This window comes from Lagopus muta, chromosome 2 (genome assembly GCF_023343835.1).
Source record: "Lagopus muta isolate bLagMut1 chromosome 2, bLagMut1 primary, whole genome shotgun sequence".
Lineage (NCBI taxonomy): Eukaryota > Metazoa > Chordata > Aves > Galliformes > Phasianidae > Lagopus > Lagopus muta.
Genome location: NC_064434.1, coordinates 101,904,062 through 101,925,166, shown reverse-complemented (window position 1 = coordinate 101,925,166; position 21,105 = coordinate 101,904,062). Strand labels below are relative to the sequence as shown.

Here is a 21,105-nt window from a genome sequence, read left to right as displayed (position 1 = left end):
CATAACAACTGTTGCTACGCAGGGAAAATTCCTGCAGCCAGATCCAGGCGTGGACACCGCACCTATGTTTCCTGCCTTTGCCGAGGTCACAGCCTGGCTTTGCTATGAGCACAGAGCCAGAAAAATCCCTGTTTTGGCTTCCTCAACACTTCACTTGTGCCATTTCTGCAGCTTTTTGAAGTGCCCCATCAGACGTATCCATGTGCCCCATTCCAAAGCATCCCAGGTGGCGTTTTTGGTGGGCAGCTCATCTTCCCTGGGCAACCAACAGTACCCAAAGCAGGGCCAACAGCCTGCTACACAGAGCTGTTTGTCTCCCACGGCAGAAGTAGGGAGCAAGGGTGGGTCTGCCACGCTTGGCAGGCCTGGATACCACACCTCAGCATCCGAGTGACTCACAGGGCGCTCAACCAAGAGGCAGTTTAAATTCTCCTCCTCTTTTCTTGCAACTAGGCAACAAGCTTTTTAAAAAAAAAAAAAAACGTGTTTTCTCCTAGTTTCCCTGCTGGGAATGTCTCATTTTCCATGGCTGAGAGCATTGCTGTAGTGGGCGTCAATTTGGTCATTGCACAGAGGAAGAGAGATGAATTGGGTTCCATCAGTGGACTTTGTGGTCCATCATCAAGCCTCAAAGACAATGGAGATGTGGGCTAATTAAGCATGTCCTGAGTGGTTTTCTGGTCCTGAGGCCAGCTGGTGATGTAGCAGTGCTGTCAAAGTTTTCTGTGACCTATCAAAGCTGCTTCCTTCAAGAGGTCCCCAGCTCAGACATTCTCCTAACCATTCCCAGGCAATAACTGGCCTGGAACGAAATGATGCTGAGTTCCTAGCAGCTGTCATTTTATTGTCATGGAAGCAGCCAACATGCCCTATGACCATCTATCACCAGGCCATTAGACATTTGTCCTTCCATGGAGGAACATTGCGTCTCCCTTGGGGCCATGCAGGAATCAACGGAACCACCAGATCCCCAGATGGTGCACGATCAGGGCAAAGCATTTGCTAGGAAGGTGGGTTGCTGGCTCCTGGTAGCAAGTCTGTGCTTTCACAGCTCTCTGATTCATTATACGCTGCAATAAGCTGCTGTAACTCAAGTCTGCAGGCATCAGCCTAGGACAGAATGTTCTCCATTGGGTAATATTCAAAGAAAGGCTTTTTCTTCTCCTCGCCAGTGTCATGGGTACTTACTTCAGAGGAAGGTGCAAAAACCAAGGGGCTGCAGGAGTTTTGCAGGTTGGGAGCACAAGGATGCAATAAATCAAATTCAGGGATGAAAAACACACAATAACATGCAACAGTAGGAGGTGCTTTCATCTTTCAGGTGGAAGCAGCAGGATTTGATGTTGGCTGCAATTATTTGGGAACAAGACACGGCCATGAACTGGATTCCAAAAAGCAAAAGCAAAACAAAAACCATTGGTAGCATCCAGAAACAGACCTCAGGGAAGAGGTCAACACAAGTGGCTGGGGAGGGCCCAGGTGAAAATCCCCCTGCAGCAACCACTAAACAAACATTTAGACAGAGTCCATGGTGGCCTCCTTCCATTTATCTTCTTACTGTGGATGTCAGCCTGAGACACTATGTTGAGGGAGAGCCAAGAAAGGAGTATTACCATGTTACCACACAGTTCATGTGTCTTAAATGAGAGCTGCTATGGGTCTTCTGGCACAGAGCTCCCAAGCAGAAAGCATGACGTTGTTTTCTATAACATATGGCAGGAGGGGCGGGGAGGGGGGGGCAGGGGGAAAGGCAGGGGAAAAAAAGTGCTCTGGCTGCTTAAATTGAATGTAAACAAAAACATACAGACATCTGTGGTTTTGTGTGTTTTCATGGGATCACAGACCTCAAAAGTTGCTTTGTTTCTTCAGCTAACCTGTGGTTGCACATGGCACAAACTGATGCATCTGAGGTCCAACAGCAGTAAGTGGGGACTAGTCTTTGCAGTGCCGTGGTCTGCTGCTTGCAGATGGGCTTTGTGGCACAGAGGCTTAGTTTTAGCCTGCCTTGGTTTCCGTGTGCATCAAAGGGGCTGTGAAGCTTCCCTCTGAAGCGGTCCCATGCTGCTCATCACTGGGCACCTCACAGCCCACACACCTGACCCATCAGTGTATTGATTTGCTCAACCCTTCCAGCGAAGAGCTCAGCTTTGACTCACGGTTGAAAGCATTTCCACCCGCCTGTGGGCTGACTCACTGCTGGAGGACAGATCACGGCAGCACGGTGCTCACCGTGTGTTGTGCTCATGGTGCCCAGTGGCTGTCATTCAGGCCTGAGTCACCTCGCACCTCCGCTCAGGATCAGCCAAGCAGCCCTCAGAGCTGTCAGCTGGCCTTCTCCACGGGGTTCTCTTTCATCCTGTTCTCATCACCGCCCCGCCAGTTTCTCTCACAGGAGGACAAGGGGCTGCAAAGCACACAGAGGGCATCCAGGACCTCCTCCTTTGCTGGTGTGTTGTGGATGAGCTGACACTGCTGTGGGTCTAATGGAAGCCTAGAGCTCCTCACAGGGAGTGGAGGGGCAACGCTGAGCTCTGCACTCTGGGGACGGTGACAGGGCTTGAGGTGATGGTGTGGGGCTGGGTCAGGGGAAGGTTTGGGGGTTGGGGAAAGGCTTTGCTGCAGAGGGTGATGGGCTGCCTCCATTGGGCACGGCCCCAGTGCCAGAGCTCAGGGAGCATTGGGGCAGCACTCTCAGACACAGGGTTCGTGTTTAGGGTCCGAGCACAAATGTTGTGGGAAGTGGCTGAGGGAACTGTGATTGTTCAGTTTGGAGAAGGGGAGGCTCAGGGGAGACCTTATGGCTCTCTCTAAATCCCTGAAAAGAGGGTGTAGGGAGATAGGTGTTGGCCTTTTCTCCCGTGTAACAGCAATGTAGTGGCCTCAATCTGCACCAGGGGAGGTTCAGGTTCGGTATTTGGAAACAATTCTTCTCCAAAGGAGCAGTGAGTGATGCAGTGGCACAGCTGCCCAGGGAAGTGGTGGAGTCACCATTGCTGGAGGTGTTCAAGAACAGTGGAGATGTGGAACTGGGGGACGTGGTGATGGGTTGATGGGATGATCTCAGAGGCCTTTTCCAACCTTGATGATTCTGTAAACCTAAGGTTATATATATTCGTATATTACACCTACACACAACCCCCCTTTACACCGCCAGACGATGGCACTACAACTCCCAGCATGCCCCGGGCTCCAGGGCCGTCACCCCGCCCCCTGACCCCGCCCCCCTTTAGCCCCGCCCACAGACGGTTGGGTGCGCGGGCGCGCGGCGGCAGCCGACCCAGAGGTCTGGGTGAGCGGAGCGGCGGCTGGGAGGTGCGTGGTGAAGGCGGTGTCGTTCGGCTGTGCGTTGCTCTCCGCCTGCAGAAGGCAGTCAGTCCGTCCGTCCGTCGCTGCTCGGCGCGTCGCTGCGGTCCCCCCCGCCGCCTCAGGGAGCCGCGGGCTCCTCTCCCGCCTGCTGCCGCCTTCCTGCGGTAAGTCCCGCGCCCGCTGCGACGCAGCCCGCCTCCGCGCGGTCGTACGGCCGTAGGGAGCCGCTCGGGGCCTGCCCCCAGCCCCGCTTTGTGCTCCGGGCGGCCGGCTGCAACCTCCTTGGCCTTTTTGTTTTGTTTGTGTTGTTGTTTTTTCTTTCCCTCTTCAATTCTTTTTTTTTTTTTTTTTTTTTTTTCCCCTTCCCCCCTTCCCCCCTTCCCCCCCCCTCGTGCCTTTGTGCCGGTCGCTTGGCTTCCCGTGCGGTTTTGTTTCCTCCCCGCTCGCCGTCTCCGAACGGATCGCCGTGTCTTTGTGACGGAGCGGCAGCCAGCCATCCTCGATGTGGGGTGGAGAGTGGGAGGGGTAGTAGGGAACGGAGGGGGAGATATTAAAAATAATTTTACGACATCACGCTATCTTTAGACTCCGGATGCTTTATGGACTCGGGGGTTTGGGGTAATCCCCCTTTCCCCGAGGGGAGCAAAGGGAGCTGGCGGCTCGGCGAGGCGCGCGGCACAAAGGAGCTGTGCGGGCTGCCCCCCGGCCCGGCGCTGCACCCACCCCGCTGCGGGCTCTCGTTGAGCTGCCGGGCTGAAAGCTCGCTCTGAGAGCCCTCGCTCCTGCCCTCCTCCCCCGTCGGCTCTTTGTGAGCGGCGCAACTTTCACCGAATGCGGTTTCGGACGGAGCTAAGAGCTCGCGTGCCGCCTCCGGGAGCAGCGGAGGGCGTTGGAAAGGCGGCTGTTGTGTTTTGTACCCGTGGCTGGCTTGTTCGTTGCGTTTTCGTTCCCTCTCCTCAAAAGCTGCTGTTGTCTGAGCTCTGCGAAACGCTGCTTCGTAGTTGAGCCGTGCCTTTTAAAGGCCGCTCGTTTGTTTTCGTCGGGACTGCCAAGCCTTCAGAACGTGCTTCTCGGTGAATGGAGGCATCGGGCAGCCTCGGTTCCACATCCAGGCAGGAATGGCTTTATTTGTTCCATTTGGAATCTGCTGGGGGCAGAGGGCTGTTTCCGGTTTCTGTTGGGCAGCATTTCATATTGCACAAAGGAGAAGCCGGGTGACCTGTTGATGATGCATCTTTCGTCGCTTTTTGTGCTGAGAAGCGAAGCTGGGTTAGTGGAGACGAGGGCTTTCCCGGCTGGGTTTCCATTTGCATGAGCGGTGCGGTCTGTGCGGCTTTGTGTCTTAGGCCAGCGCTTTCAAAGCGAGTGGTACGGTGGCAAAGTTCACAAGTCTGCACCGGACATCCCCTCCTGCTTTCCCCAACCTCCTGCCTGCAGGAAAAGCCTGGGTGGTAGGAAACTGAGCCAGCTAGCTGGAAAAGTTAGGCCCTTTTTGTGCCCTTTTCCCTTAGGAGGCACGAAGTATCCTAACTGCTTCTTAAGCTCTATTTGTTGTGAATGGCCGGGCAGGAAGCTTTCCGAGCACATCTTTGTTATGTTTAGGCACATGCAGCTTGCCTTAAGCTTAAGTATCTTCTGTTTCTAATGAACTGGACTTGTAGGAGCGCCTCTGTTATGCTGAGTGCAGTCTTGTACTTAATGTTTCTGTTCTTACTAAACAATGAAATGTGTTTCTTGGTGTGGCAAGCCGTCATACTGTTTTGTTTTTTTTTTTGTCTGAAATTGAAATTTCAACTGCTAGTATTTCAATTAAAAATATATTTATATATAAATATAAGTATATGAAATAATATATATAAATATAAGTATAAATATTTGTGTTAGTGTAAAATTTGTGTTATAACCATTTTGAGTTTTGGTATTGGTTTATATTAATAAACTAAGTAGAGAAAACAGCATTATTTCACTTTGGGATTTATGGCTAGTGACTGCGTGGTTGTAGGTGCCAAGTAGAGCATCATCTGCTTGTAGCTGGTGATATTTAAATTGTTATTAATTTGTAAGGAACTAATTAGAAGTGTATTTTTGTATGTAATATCTTCTTAGACAGGATCTATGGAATACAGGAGAACTGAGAACCTGAAATGTTTGTAGATCCTGATCTGTGCTGTGAGCTAAAGGAAGAAGAAAAAGGGTATTTCATGAAAAACGAAGTCGTCTTTAAGGGCATGCTTGTAAGCTAAGTGGGGCAGTTGGTTTGGAGCTCTTGAAGGATGCTAATAATTGAAAGTACTTGTTGCTAGGCTGGTCACTGCATGTCTTGCTGATTAGGCCATAGAAGTTTTGACTGTAGGTGGCATTAAAAGGAAGAAGTCCTCAGCTCTTTTCCTTCCAGACATTCATTCCTTAATCTTCAGATTCACAAGTGTGCTGACAGACTGTCAAAGGAAGTGACAGCAAAGAGATGGTGTAGGAAGTAGGTCAAGCTCTGCTGAATACTGCTGAGATAGTTTCAGTGGAAAAAAAATAAGCATGTCTCCATCTGATCTAGTTTCTGTTTCCTTTCTATCTACTGGTTACAGGAGTTGCCAGTGAACCTTACCCTCCTACAGCGGTCTCCAGGTCCTACTGAAATGAACATTGTGTCCCTAATCAGGTGCAGTTAGGCTGCCTGGATGGAAGGCCTGGTGGTGAGGAAGACAAAACAGCAGTTTTGATCTGGTTCTGTGCAGTGCTGGGTGTCCACAAATTGCCAGCTGAGCAAAGCTGTAGTGGTCCTTTGTTTTCCTGGAGGCCTGAGGCAGTTTGTTGGGTGGATTTCCATTCGGGCTCCTTCACTGTGCTGCTGAGGTTCTGCTGGGGGCAGTCTGGAGCAATATGGTAGTGTTGTGGAGTGTTCTTTGTGGCCATGCTGTTTGCCAGTGGAAGTTAAAATTGTTGCAAGTATCTGTAATATTTCTTGTTTGGGTTGTTGTTTGAATATAACAAGTACTCAAAAACCTGTGAGTTTAAGAAAAAAAAATCAAAATCTTTGGCATGCTGCAAGTTATCCTTAAGTTACAAAAAAGCAAGCTGCCTCGTGGCTGCCGACAACGTGATCTGCAGGAAAATTACCATCTTGCACTATGAATGTGTTCCGATCCAAGTGTCCTGTATTTACACTGTTTTGAAGGCAGGTATTACTCGTATGTGGAGGTGGTGCTTCAGTGCTTGGCCCAGGTAAGTGCATGGCTTAATGGCTGCCTGTGTCAGCCTTCTGTCATGGCCTTCTTCTGCTGACCCTTGTCACGGTACTTGGAGCGGCAAATGCGCTTAGATATTAAAATGACCTTTCTGCAGTAACCTGGTAGTCATGAGGGAATACAAAAAGTTGAGCAGTGTGTGCCCTGGCGAGCTGTTGAAGCCACCTTCAGAATGTCTCTGCAGGACGATTCTGTTGATTTTGTTGGCCTCCCTTCACCATGCTGAAGGTAGGTGGTCATCTAATTTCAGTAAAGGCTGTGAGGTGCTTCTAAAGGATGTGAGCTCAAGTGTGAGCTAGTCAGCAGATTTGTTTGATTCGGACTGGTTGGAAGCATTTGGTTAAAGATTAATGGTATCCTTAGGTCCTCGCCATGTAGGAACGTGGTTTGGTTCATGAATAGGTAATAAAAGTTAGTCTGTTGACCTTGTTTCTTAATCCATGGTGCTGCAGTCAGTCGTAGTTACTTGCCTGCCATGCATGGTATGTACTTACATAAATGCCTAAATTTTAGGCTCAAAGCTCTTGTACTCAAGAGCAGAGTGGATCAACCCCTGCAGTGCATTTCGGGCTGCCATTTTGGGAGTGTTCTCTGTGACTGTTCTGAGGTGTATGGCACTTGGCAGAGGAGAAGCCCCTGGCCCCATTGCTGCATTCCTGTTGGAGAAAGGATTTACTCAATTCATGCTCAGATTGCAGTACTTTTCCTTCCTCGCCAGCAGAATATGTTGCAGAAGACTTTGTCATGCAGCTCAGAATGTTCTTGATCTTCCTTGATGTCAGCTATATGGCGATGTCAGCCAGATGTTTTCCTACACCGACACTGTTTGCAGCAGTTTAATTGCATAAATGTGTTTTCAGAAAGGCCAAAAGCATTCTTTTGGGGAGGCTTTTAGTAGTAGATTTGGGGCTGAGAGGTGCTGATCTGGCTGTATTAGATAACAGTGGGCTTGGGTATGTGTCAGTGGGGGAAAATGTGCCTTCTAATTGACAAAAGTTAATCAAAGTCTGTAAGCTAACAGGCTGACAAAAGCTTGCCTGCAAGTAAAATACTTGGGCAGATAACCATGACTGTTTTGGCAGAAAAGCTTTTGTTGCTAAATGCTGTGTTTCTGTGTTTGTTTCTTTAGCGTTTGCTATAGTGGCTGAGGCTCTGTTGTGGGCTAATCTATAGAGTAGTACAGAAATGAAAAGCAAGCACGGTAATAAAAAGATGAAGTTAGACTTGGACCAGAAGAGATCTGTGGATTATTTTTCTTAAGCAGGATAATTGGAGTAGCTACTAGAGAATGCCTTCTTGTGTGTTGAGGTTGCAAGTAAATTGGATACATCAGAAATGTTTTGTAGGTGTTTGCAAGGTATGGAATTGGTGCAAGTTTGTTGAGTAAGATTTGCTGGGTGATGCAGAGGTAGGACTCCAGGAGGAAAAAAGGAAAAACTGCCTAGCCAAAGCTGTTTTTAAGTAGACTGCTATCAATGGATTATTGCGTCTGTTGCCTCTTGATTTACTTGCTTGCATGTACTCAGCTACGTCTATTTCAAATATGTATTATATGACCATTTGGACTTCATTACAAACAGTTTAAAGTGCTCGTTCTTGAGCTGGGGTAGCAATTTTTTTCACAGGCAAGGTGGGTGATAAGAGAACAAAACTTCTGTAAGGAATATTCTGTAACATTCTGGAAGATTTGCATTAAAATTGGTGGAGTTCAAGCTTGTGAGAGGTTTCTGGAGGCAGAGTAAGAGCAAACCTGGATCTGATTCAAGTATCTCACCCTGAGCGGTCTGTTTGTCGCTGCTGCTGCCCAGTTGTTTGTCTGAATGGAGCAGGCAGTGATTGGGAAGTAGCAACTGCTGAGAGTTTCTGCTGCCTTCTGCCAGTTCCTCCTCTAGGAGGGCAGCCCCGTAACCTGGTTAACAGCATTAATGTTTTAGTTGTTCTTTAGGTCAGAGGGTCCGACTGGCATCTCTGGGTTACATCTACCATCAGTTCCTTCTGTTGTCAGTCACTGAGCAATATTGAATAGGTAGGACTTGGTGTTAAAAACATACGGACTGGAGTAGTTCAGCTATGTTTTATTTGTCCTAAGAAAATTTATCATGTAGAATAATAAAAGCTGTCTCTGAAGAGCTCCTATTTAAGAAGTCTCAAGTCTCCTTTTCTCTTAAACGTTAATGTGTATTGATTTTTTTCTGATTTTTTTTTTTTTCTTTTTTCTTTTGATGCCATCCTGATATTCTTTCTACTTTATGAAGCAGTTGTAATTCAGTGCTTTTGTAAGAATAAATATTGTCTTAATCGTGGCTTACCAAGATTTGGCTGGGAGGTGAGTAATGGTTCTTCTGTCATATCATATAGCCCAAACTATTTATTTGCTATATGGTTAGGGGAAAAAAATCCAAAATGCATCACACGTGGAGTCTTACTATCAAGTAATTAACTTCCTTTTAAAGAACTTGTTGCTCATTTTCCTTTTGTAATGCACCTCTTGGGATAAGCTGCTAATTCTAAAAATGTCAGTTCTACCATTTCCCAGTAACGTATTTCTGTCTTTGTTTGCTTTTTCCCCAAGCCACTTAAGTACTCAGAGGCATGTTTAACATGCAAGAAAATAAACCCAACACTAGGTGTTTAATAAATACTGCACCTCGCTGCATTTTGTTCACTGCTCTATTTCAAGGCTAGCGGAAGATGACTGTAAACTTCATTTCTTAAGTAAGAGTACAGGGGCCTTAGTTAGTCAGGTAGGTTATGTACTTGCCCTTTGGGCTGGCTCCTTTCTGCTGAGCTAGTGCTCTGTTTTGAGTTTAGAGATTGAAAAAGATGTCACTAATGATGTCCAAATCTTCTGAGAAACAGGAGTTCCTCACCTATGGGAAACTGGAGCCACTGATTGTCCATTGAGCCATTTCCATAATCAAACTTGTATGGTAAATCCATTTTGTATTTGGGAATACTGTATTCTGAGAATCTCACTGCTCACCCATGGTGGGAGTACATTGGCTGTCCATGAATGGCTTCCACACTGCACTAGTAGTGATGATCGAAAGCCGAGTAGTTGGAGGGAAGAAGATAGAGATGGCATGTTTTACAGCTCAACTCTTAACACCTACCAGTGGTTGTGTGATATTTCTTTAATGTGCCTTCTTTACAGAGATGGGAGAGATCCAGTTCAAATTCCCTGGAAGTCATATGGGCAATCAGGAAAGACTTTCTTAAGAGGGAAAAGATCTGAACCTTTTTCCTCACTTCTCCAGATAGGCGGTGCTGAGAATCAGGAGGCCCCAAAGTAGGCCCTTAGGTGTTCCATTTGGTCTTTTTTCTTAATTGTGTGACAATGCTTAGGCAAATTTGTGCTGATAGTGCTGCTGCGTTAGATAAGGACTGCTCTTCTGGTCCTGTCTGCTGTGCCCGCATCTCCTTGAGTTAAATGACCATGTAACTGTGCACCTCATCCCTGGAATGGCAGACCAAGCCAATACAAGTTGTACTGCAGTGCACGTTACTGACTGTAGACAGCTGATCTCTCCTTTGTGCATAGATGACTTTCCCAGCAAAGTCACCCCTTCTTGATCCCTGTGGTAGGTGGATCCATCACTCTACAATCTTTGTTCTTTGATCTTCTGTTAATAAGGTAATTACTATGCTGATGATAGCCCACATCAATTCTTAGAGCATTCATTTGGTGCTGCATGAGAAATAGCTGTACAGTAGAGCTTTCGACTGTAAAGACACTGAATTGGTGCCACAGGAGCTGCTGACTCCTGGTGAAGGTTTCTGAGCACTGCTCAAGGTTATTGCAGAGGGCTGGAGCATACAGTGCTAAGGGCAGCAGCTGGGATTTCTTCCTTCCTTTTGGAACAAGAAACAACACAGTATTTTGTTGAGGTGATCACCTGCAGAAGCTGAAGAGCTCAACTGATCTTGCAAGCAGATAATCACATAGGTAGCTTTATTTTTTTTTGTGCGTGTGTGCACATCTTTCTGGTCACAGGCTAGTTTTGTTAGCTTTGCCCAGGGGCTGTGTGAGTAGCAGATGTGAATGTAGAGTAGGTCCTTGTGCTTGTTGCTCTTGGCTGAGGAAGGCCATGATGCGGTGCTGGAATGTGGGGGCTTAGGGACAGCAGCTGCTTTTCAATTCCTCTGCCAAGCTGTGTGTGTGTGCTTCTTGATTTTTTTTTTTCCTCATTTTCATAACCATTTACTATGCTATTTGTTGATGAACTATGTGTAGCAGGCAATGAAACTCCTACCTGTACAGGAAAAGCATTAGGAGCATTTTTTCCTGCACTCGGTAATGTAAAGCTCCACAAAAAGGAGCGTATGGAAGTTGGCACTGTCTAAACAGGAGCAGAGATATGAGCGTGATCCAAAAGATAAGGGGAAGGTAAACTTTTACCTTAAAGCTCTGAGGGGCCAGTCAAAGGAAGAAGTGAAGAGCTTGCTTATTGTGTCAATTAGGGATGTGTAGTGAACATCTGGTGTTTTTCAGTCTCTTAGAGTCCACAATAACAAGTGGCGTAGGCCTGCTGCTCTTTTACTGGTAGTATGAACAGCAGTAACAATCAGGTTTACCTGGCCCTTTTGTTCTGAACTTCAGAACATCAGCTGTTAATAAATAGCAACTTTAACGATCCAGGTAGTACTTGGCTGTATATGTATATACATATACAGTATGTGTAGAGATGGCCAAGGTTTTTCTCCCCGCCTTGCTCTGATCAGATGTCACACATAGGGTGATGTGTTTGTCTCCTGCTCCCCAGCCAGAGATAGGGATGGGGCTCCTCTGAAAGCATGGGAGGGATACATTCCCTTCCAGATCCCAGGGAGGTGTGGGGGTGGACATGTAAGCTGTCCCTAACGTAACAAGAGCAAACATCATGAGGAGTTGTGCTCTGCTGTGCTATCCAACTGGGAGCTCAGTGTTCTTTTCTTGCATTAGGTACTGCAACGTTGGGGGGAGGGATCTGTTTGTGAGGATGGTGTCTGTGAAGCCCCAGGTGGATGCTAAGCTCATATCCTTGCCTTCATTTTGATAAAAGTTAAGGAACTCACAGGTGTTGATGCTTGATTTGCTGATGTTTGGAGGCTGCTACAGAAATGAAAATTAGCATTTGGTTCCTAATCAAATCTTGCTCAGCTCTGAGGTATGCAAACTAATGAAGTGCCAACACACGTGAAGCTGGGTGAATAAACTGATAGCACACTGTGAGTTCCCGAAGTTCACAGTTCTCATTTCTTTCTTCTGCTTTGACTGTCGGGTGTTGAGGCGTGTGACCAAGGAGCAGGTACAGAACTTGCCTGAGCCACGGTGCTTAGGAGGAAAGCACAATGATTTCTAGTATGAGGAGTCACAACATCTGTTTGTAACCTTTGTCACAAGTGGAACAAATTATAAAATGGTAAATGCAGTTACTCTGCCAGTTGGCACATGCTCAATTTCACAAAGCGTGCCAATTAGATTCAATACAAACGTTCCCTCAGAAAGATCACCTTGATTTAATTCTTTTTCAGATGCGTAAAGTAGAAATGGTCTGAAGCTTTCTGTTTGTCCTTTAAAGACTGCTATATTTCTAGCTCTTGGCAGTACTTGTCCACAAGTACTTCATGTTCCACTGGGCTTATGCCAAATTTAATGTACTGTGTGTACCGAAAGCATCAAAACCAGAGTGACTTCAATTTTAGATTTTCCAGCTACCATTATTGATATTTCTTAGATCTGTTCCATCCAGCCTATCAGTTTAATTTCTTTTCCCTCTGGGAATTTGTGGGAGGATCTTGACAGTGTTTATTTGCCTGTCTGGGGACTACTGATGTGAGTGAGTGCCGTGGATGAGGCATCTCTGCAGAGGCCAAACTCTCCGTTTATGGGAGCTAAATCAGCACACTGAAATGTTTTTGAGCTCCTGACTTTCACAGTGATGGGCACACTGTAAGAATAACGTTATAAGCAAAGTCCTTCAGCTGTTCTTCAAGGAACTTGAATTTGGTAAAAATCTAAGGCGAGAAAGGACTTATTGTCAGCTAACCTTAGTCCACGCAGTACCAAAAATTGTGGGTTTCTGTTTCGCAGTGCTCCTATGCTGTACGCATCCAAGCCTGTAAGATGCTAGACTCTGAAGAGACAAATGAGGTAAGGGAGAGAAACAGAGCAAGTAGAAGCTGTGGTAGTAGACAAGGAGAGGAAGGAAATAACTGGGAGAAGGAATGGGGCACGGTGCAAAACAGCCAACCAGCATGGCTTGGTTTGTTCATAGTACCACAGTCATCAGGTCTGCTGATCCCTGCCTGACAGCTGTGTCTGTTGGCTTCATATTTTGGCTGTTCATCTTTTATTTTCAACCCTCAGGGCCAAGTAGCTGCGCATAAGCATGGCTTCTGGCCAGGTGGCTCATCGCCCTCAGAGCAAAGCAGGATTCCCTTCTATTATGCTGATATGGAAGAGTGTGGCACTCAACAGAGCCTGGTGTTTCCCCCTCCCCCTCTTACAGTTTTCCTGTGCCTCTTATTATTAAATGCCGATCTGTTCTGGTTTGCAACTGCACCCTCTGTTAGTGCTGCTAGAGCAGAGTTTGCTTAGTTCTTCAAAGATGCCTGAAACTGGGAAGAGAGGGAGGGGTCTCTTGTTGCAGAGGGATTTGAAATCCCAAGCAGTTCTGTGTTCCTCATTAATACTTGACATATGTGGGAATTACTCGTTAGTCCTCCTGGCACCCAGTGGTTTTTGTTAGGCCTGACTCCTTTGCCTAGTTTCAGTTGTTTGGTGTTCACGCACAGCTTGTAGTTCAGTGCCTGCTCCCAGATAGGAGTGTAGCAAAGACAAACAGAAAAATTGTCCTGTAGAAAGAAAGTACAAGACATGACTAAACAGTCAAAGCACAAAAAATGACTAAGGACAGAATCAAAAAACTATTGCAAACCTGCTTTTGTATCCAAGACCAAATTGAAAGTTTTTAGTTTATTGCAGTTACTGTGCTTATTTTCAAACTAATTTTCAAATGTTCTTTGTATAAAGAGAGTATTTTGTGTTGGATTTTTGTTGTACCAAGTCATCTTTTTGCTAGCTTTTGTTACACAAAGGAGCAAAACAATGTAAATAAAAGGGTGCGTGTAAAGAAAACAAGAATCAACTTCAAGGTGAAGAATAGGAGTGGCTATGTTTCCTTGCTTTTTCAAGATTAAACATAGCTTTTAAATGCTGCTGAAGAACAAACTGCTTCCTGTCGTCTCATTATTAAGTAGTGCATTCATTTAACAAAACCCAGGCACTAATTTTGTTCTTTTTTGGAAACAAATGTACGGTCAGCTACATTGAGTTCTCTGTTCCTGTCTGTTTACAGACATGTACGTGAAATGTAATGAATCCAATTGAGGAATAATAGGTCTGGGCTTCAATCTGTGAACACCATAATGTGGCTGTGCAAAAATGTTGACTAAATGCAAGGCAGTGTACTTTATGCTGTCTTGAAATTGATTAACCACAGGTTGAAATCCTGCTGTAGGTCAGCTGTAACCTGGTGCGGGCATTCCTACAGAATAGGTGAGGAGGATAGGTGGTAAATAATAGTTCTGTGATGCAGTGCTCCTGTCCTTGCACACAGGGCTTGTATCTCTGTACTAGTGACCAGGTTCCCGATGAATAGAAGCGGTTTGGGAAGGGATCTTTGGAGATCATCTAGTCCAGCCCCTTCTGCTCCCCCCGCTCAAAGCAGTTTGAAGTTGAAGCCAGCACTTTAATCTTTTCATTCTGGATAGTCTTGAACAGCATACAAACAACATACATTGTCCACTGGCATTACTACCAATCTCCTGTCAATATATAACCTAGAATTACTCAGTATCACTCCAGAATTTTGTGCTTTTTTTTTTTTTTTTTTTTTTGTAAGTCTTGAGCATGCTTGAACAGACTGGTATCTGAATTCACTGAAAAATTTTGGACAACTGAATGTTTGAGCTGCTGTGCGCTAGGAATATCGATTGGGTGTAACATATGCCATGTTCAAAGAAATGCTATGAACAGAAGAATTCCTTTCCTCAAAATGTCTATTTGTTCAGACATTGAGCCAACCAATAAGTCTCTGCATACCCATTCTTCTTTACAGTGGCTGGAGCTACAGATTTCCTGGCTCTGCCTCCACCAGCCGACTGTTCTCAAATGGTGATGCTGTTTGGTGCTAATGTGGATGGGGCTTAACCATATGGTCTCGCTCTCACTTTCTCTCGCAGTGTTGAAAAATCTTGTCCTGTCTACACTAGCAGCTAACTGATCTGCACCCATTGTTGACAGCCACCATCATCAACAGGTCATTTTCCCTCTGCGAGCCTGGCTTTTGGTTATGTATCGTAAATCCAAGTGGAAGTGCGGTTACGATCTTGCGGTTCTTGGACACGGTGAGTTTACATCTGTACAGTTGCCATAAGAGAGCAAACGTTTCTTCTTGCATCTGAACTTCCATACATGAAAATCTTGAAGAGAAAGGTAACTACATGTAACTATCATCTACATTCCCTGAAGATGTCCCTTTTATTTAGCTCTTCAGATTTTAAGGTTACTTGCTAGAAGTACAAGTGTAGAACAATACAAACTATTAGTGCTGTCTTGCTGTTACTGACCATAACTATATTTGTTTCCTAAACACTGCCTTTTTAAACTGGGTGGAGAAGAAGTGCCTTAAGTTATTTATGACTGTCTCCTTACACTGACTGCCCCAGCTTTTATAAAACTGCTGACAAGAGATCTGACTGTTGAGCTCTACCAAGCCATATTCCCTCATTCCCTAACATTGAATTTCTACTGAAGACTGTTTCCAGGGGCTCTGAGTTGATATAATATCACAGTGCCTGCTGGCTTGCTTCTCCCTCTTGTCTCCCTGGCCTGTTTGCATGCAGCCCCACTCCTGGGCTCTGAGTTGTGCAGCCCTGCATGCTTCTTTGCTCTGGATCTGCTGACCACAACCTTCCAGCAAGGAGGAGATATTTCTCACCAACCTCATGGAAGACTCCTGTTGATGAAATTCCTTTCTCAGAGGTTCAGGGAGCTGAATGTTGAGCTTTGTCATTAGTCTGACAGTATGCCCTTTTGATGTGGTAGACCTAAAATGTTTATTTTGCTTTTAGTAGCTCTGTCACTGTATGTATGTGGCTCATTCTTTTTTTTTCCACTCTCTTTTGGATGACTGCTGCCACCTTGTTTGCACAAAAGTGATAGAGGAGCGTTACAAGAACATCATCTTTTGCTTGCTTAGACCAGCTTTGATAGCAAAACTAAGTCTAGTAAAAGTGAGAATGCAAGCTCAAATCCAATGGGTGTGATTAACAAGACGACTTGGCATATGACTTTGAAAATGTTTACAGTTTTACCTTACATGTTGGGGGATCAGAGCCGGTAGGCATGAGATGGTAATCATAATGATGTTTTTCACGATCAAAGGTATCATGACGTCAGTGGCTGCTATTTTTATTTAAACTGCCTAATTCCTGAAGCTGGTTGTGAGCAGTCAGTATAGGTGGTGAACAAGCTGGAACACTTTAAGTGTAGAAAACTCAATGTCATGACTTTTTCAAATGGGTTGGACTTGATTAATGCTGCGTAGCGCTTCCAGTTTCAGATCAGCTGTAGATTCCACCATGCCTCTGTTTTCTGTCAAGTTTCTCTTCCAAGGAAACTTTTATTTCACAATACTTGACAGTGCTGCTGTATTTGAAAGTGGAGCTTGTCAGATAATACGGTGTGATCTAGAGCTTTAAATGCACTGTAGCTGTAGCTAGTGGAACTTTGTTTTATCAGTTCAAAAGCCTCATCTATTAGTAAAGGAATAGTCTCTAACAAGACAGAATGGGTCAGAGAACATGCACAGTGCCTATAAGCCAGTGTACTTGCAACAAACTTAGCAAGACTCTGCTTCCATAAGAGCTGTGGAATACAGTTGTTAGTGAAGCTGAGTGCTGGAGAATCTCAAAGGGTCCTGGCTTCTGAGTGCTTCATCTCTTCAGTCAAACAGTGCACGACTGAAGTACTGTAGCTGGCACTGAGAGCTGTCTCTGCTCCGTAGCCATCCTGAATGTCTGGGGGTTATCCAAAATCAGAGTGGTGAATTAAATTACGTGTTCAGCCCATATCTGTTCTAGTGCAGTCTTGCTTGGGCAGGCTGATAGTCATCTTGCTTAAGCCGGTTAATTCGGTTGGCTCCAATGGAGCTGAATACTTACTTGCAATACTTAGTTGCAGGTAATAAATATGACTTGGATATCAGGTTTGGTGAGGTGACCAGGCAGGTGAACAAGAGCAGAAGTAGGAGTCTAATTCCTTTTCCTTGCTAAGTCTGCTTTTACTTTGGTTTTTTTTTTTTGGCATAATATACTGAGAAACAAAGTCCTGCTGCTCAGTTCAATTGATTGTTTGCAGATGAGCTGCAAACCTCGGTTTTATTTTCGTGAAACATTGTGAAGGCTTAATGTAATAACAAAAAGAGAGAAAGAACTCAGTCTGTTGCTACATTACTGTGCCAGGAAATGGTCTTTCTTCTCTGACCAGTTGTGTAGCTGCTCCAGCCATGGCGTGATGTAGCTGTACTTTTTTAATGATGGCTTTGTTTAGGTTATCCTTTTAACCAATGGTTTTGGCATGCTTCAAAGAAAGAAAGCAAGAAAACACTTATCTTTTAGGGGATCTTGCTGCAATATTCTGCTTTGGCTAAACTTAAGGACTGCAAACATTTATAAAAATTTAATGGGCAAGTCTTCATGTGTGCCACAGTGAAAGCCATCCGAAGTGTGTTGAGTTTGCAAGTAGTTATTCACAGGGCTGAAGCTTTGCCAAGGGATCTTCTAGCATCTTCTGTATGTTGGAGTAGTTTCAGGTTGTTCTGTGCATTTCTGGCTGGAATGATTCCAACCTGTAGTAGAGGACATGAGTTCTCTACTGCATTTTATTAATCTTTATATTTTTAATTTTTATTCTTGCAAATAAATATAAATCTGTCAGTCTTCAGCATATGTGGGCGAAGTCATATAGCTTTGGGGATGCAGTTTGCAGCCTTTTTTATCCAGTTCTTCTACTCTACAGGTAGACTTCTATGTAAGTATTTGTTTCTCATTTTTAATATGAGATGGGCACTTAGTTTAATTTTAAATGTGATAACAATGGTACAGCTATATACATGATATCTCTAAGCTCTTTCTCACTGCTATTAAAGCATAATTTCAAGATGAAAGTGTAGAGTTGCAGATTGGTTTTAGGGCAAAAACTTACTTGAATATAGAATTATCCTCTATTTACCCCTTTCTATTGGCTTTTTTTTTTTTTTTTTAACAATTAAAATGAAATTTCTCCCTTACAAACAGCAAAAAAGACTCGAACAGGGCTGCAAATAAATAAACTAATGATTGGAGCTGATGCGGTTTTGTAGTGTTCCTTAGGATGGGTATTATTTCCATGTTGGTGCCCTGCTCATCTGGCATCTTTTTGTTCCAGCAGTGCTGTGTACAGGCAAGAACTGCACAGTATGAACAAGGCTATAGGAGGGTTAACTTGTGACAGCACTATTTATTTGTGTAGTTTAGACTTTGTGCCTGGGACACGTAATTCACACGCTTCCTTCAGTAAAATGCTGAAGGTGCAGAATGACTTCAGACTTTCAACTACAACAGTGACTATGAAGCCAGAGAAAGTCATCTTTGCTTTGTTTAGAGAAGATATGTTACTTTTACAACTGGCTTTAAGGTTGCCAAAGCCTGCTAAGTCTGAGTAGTGACTTCCTAACGCGTGTGATGTGGCTGCTGTGGCTGTTTGTACCTCTGCCTTACAGCATTCTGCTTCTCTGTGCATGGCTGACACGGCATCCCCTAAGTAGCAGAGTAACTAATAAAGCTTGCAAACTGTGAGCAAGACTTCTGCAAACCTTTACGAGTGCACGTGACTGAAGCACTGATGTGCTCCATGTGAACAGCTGTTAGAGATTTGAAGAGAAATTCATGAACAATGTCTGTCCTGAGGGGGCTGGTCTGTCCTGAAGAACTTGCAAAGAGTTATTTCTGAAGAGCCAGATTTCTGGCAATTAATCAGTCTGTACTTAAACAGCTGGCTATTAAAGGACAAGTGAAATAGCCCTTCCATACTAAAAAAAGCTAATGCTTCCAAAGCAGGACTTAACGTTTCTTTGGTATACTTGAGGACAGATGCCCAAGCAATAACGTATCAGATGCTGATATGAATTTCTGAGGTGCACACAGGGTCAAAGTTGAGTCTTCTCTCAAGCTGATTCTCAAGGTTCAGGAAGGAAGAAGTCTGTAGTATATTAACAAATCATTTTGGTTCATAAATGACTGGTTGCTGTAAGCCATATGAAATTGTTTCCAAACTCTGTAAAGTACAGCTGTGTCAACTGTTACCAGTTATAAATGACCTGGTCAGATTTCTGCCAAAACTGCAGCTCTTCATGGCCCTTTTTGGTGCATTTGCTCTGCAGTTTTGCCTGAATGCAAAGGCTTTTCTGTGAGAGAGAGTGAGTAATCCTGCACTGCTTACAGTCCTCCTCTCAAAGCATGCATGTATCTTGTAAAACCAAAGCCATTGCTAGAAGTGAATTTGCCGATGTAAGGTATTTTGCATTTGTCTCTGTGTGTCTGAGTAATGCACAAAAAGGTAGAGATGTGAGTTTTCTTTCATGGATGATCTTATTCAGACCTGTAGCCTAATCTGTAACTGCTCAACTGCAACTGGTGTGAGGCTTCTTCAGGCAAATCTGAAGTATCCAGAGTCTTAGCTAGGATGCAGCTTTAACATGCATTTCTTGTGGTGGTGGTGGGTTTAGTTGTTTTGTTTTGTTTTGTTTTTCCAGAAGACTTTCTTGAGTTGTGTTGCTTGAAAACATTTTGTGGGAGATAGGTAAACCTGCATTGGATGATGAGAAATATACCGAGCTTGTGTCCCCAGATCTCAGTTCTACAAATATGTCCAGTTTCTAGGCCATTTGTTGTATGTTTGCTTTCAGACAGAATTCCACTGTCTTCAGGTGATCAAAGAAGAACTTGTTTGTCTTCAGGAGCGCCTTCCTCACTGGTAGAATTAAGAAGAGTCAAATTGCTGTCTCGCTAATGTAATTTCATTAGAGTGAGTGATGTGACTGGCCATCCTGGTAAATGCAAGGGCAGGCCACGAGGCTGCCTGCTGAATGGTTAGATGCTGTGTAGCTATGAGTGCACACTGACTGCTGCTGGAAAGCATTCTGGGTGCTTCTGAAAAACAGGTCCTGTGTGACCCAAACACTTGAAAATATTTTGCCTTTTGAGGACTTACTGGTGAGTGTGCTAACTCAAAGGAAAGCACTTGCCTTATTCAGCTGGATAGTCTTTTATTTGAAGGTCACATTTTTCTTTGTAGATAGCCAGTTGTAAACTTGAGTTATAGTTGAAAGTTTCAAGGTACCTTCACATTCAAGTGTTAAACACAACTAAGAGCTATACTGTCAGGTCAAAGGGACTTCAGTGTTTGTAGAAGTATGATTTCTACTCTTAATCTCTTTGGTTTAGTCATTGTTTGGCTTTTTTTTTTATTGTGAGTATGCACAGTAGTACCAGAAGTTCTATCTGAGAAGACTATCCATAATACTTCAGTGGTTGTGTTTGTGAGGCCACAGTTATTCCCACCATACCAGCAGTGCTGTAATAGTATTTTCTTTCTTTCTTGTTGAAATTTCAGGAAAAAGCTTGAAGGTTTTGTTCCTCTCTGTGCTCTGTCCCTCTGCAAAGTTGTGCTTGAATTGTTGCTGCACGGAGAGTGGTGGAAAAGAATCAAGAGCACCTACCAGCTCTTGCTTTGTACATGTGGACAGTACTCTGGATTCCTATATCAGCTTAAGGGTAAAATTTAGGGAGGGAATCCCTAGCACTGACTTCTTACCAGTACTGGAGAATGACCTGCGTATTGCTGTTGGTGCCCATGTAGAGGTGAACGAATGGCTGTTGCATCCTCTCAAGTGCAACTGCCTATTTTTATAAGCAGCAAACCTCTTAGCCAAATTGGATTAGAAGTGTAGGAAGTAAAGTATTGCTCCTCCTTAAATATAGATAAGGAGGAAAAAAATGTATTATCAAATAGCATGAGGTTTTTTTTTTTTTTTTCCTCTGAGCCATTACAAAGTGGGAACTGGTAAGTGATCCAAAGAAACATGAGGAGGTGGAGAAACTGGAAATGTGGTCTGTTTGCACTGCTGGCTGTAGAAGGATAGTAACATGAAAAGAAGTTCATAAAATTAGTTTTGTGTTTATGTAAAGCTGCAAATATTAGCATAGAAGCTTTCTAACCTTATTTGTCGAGATACAGCTTTTAATGTATTTAGAAATACTGAAATATAGCTTTATTAGGAACTTCTATGCGTGAAGAAACCAATTCTTTTCTCTCAGATCCTTGCTTAATGTATCCTTTCTTCTGCACCTGATCTCATATGACCTGATTTAAAATATTCCTAGAAAGGCATACTTGAATGTCAGAAATATGGGAAACTGCAGCCCAACCAGCCATTTAACTTGTGTGTGGGGCTGCAGAATGTGCTGTCAG

General features: G+C 44.4%; 1 protein-coding gene across 3 annotated transcripts in view; it reads left to right on the top strand.

Moving 5' to 3' along the window:
• The first annotated feature begins 3,241 nt into the window (after nucleotides 1-3,241).
• Nucleotides 3,242-21,105, top strand: part of PELI1 (pellino E3 ubiquitin protein ligase 1) — a 44,092-nt gene continuing 26,228 nt past the window's right edge. For 2 of the 3 annotated variants that reach the window (XM_048935997.1, XM_048935996.1), the window contains exons 1-2: nucleotides 3,242-3,470; nucleotides 14,775-14,939. In XM_048935997.1, the coding sequence (XP_048791954.1) occupies nucleotides 14,885-14,939 (55 nt within the window). In that variant the 5' untranslated portion in view covers nucleotides 3,242-3,470; nucleotides 14,775-14,884. The remainder of the gene's footprint in view (nucleotides 3,471-14,774; nucleotides 14,940-21,105) is intronic. The other variant, XM_048935998.1, reaches the window with a different exon arrangement.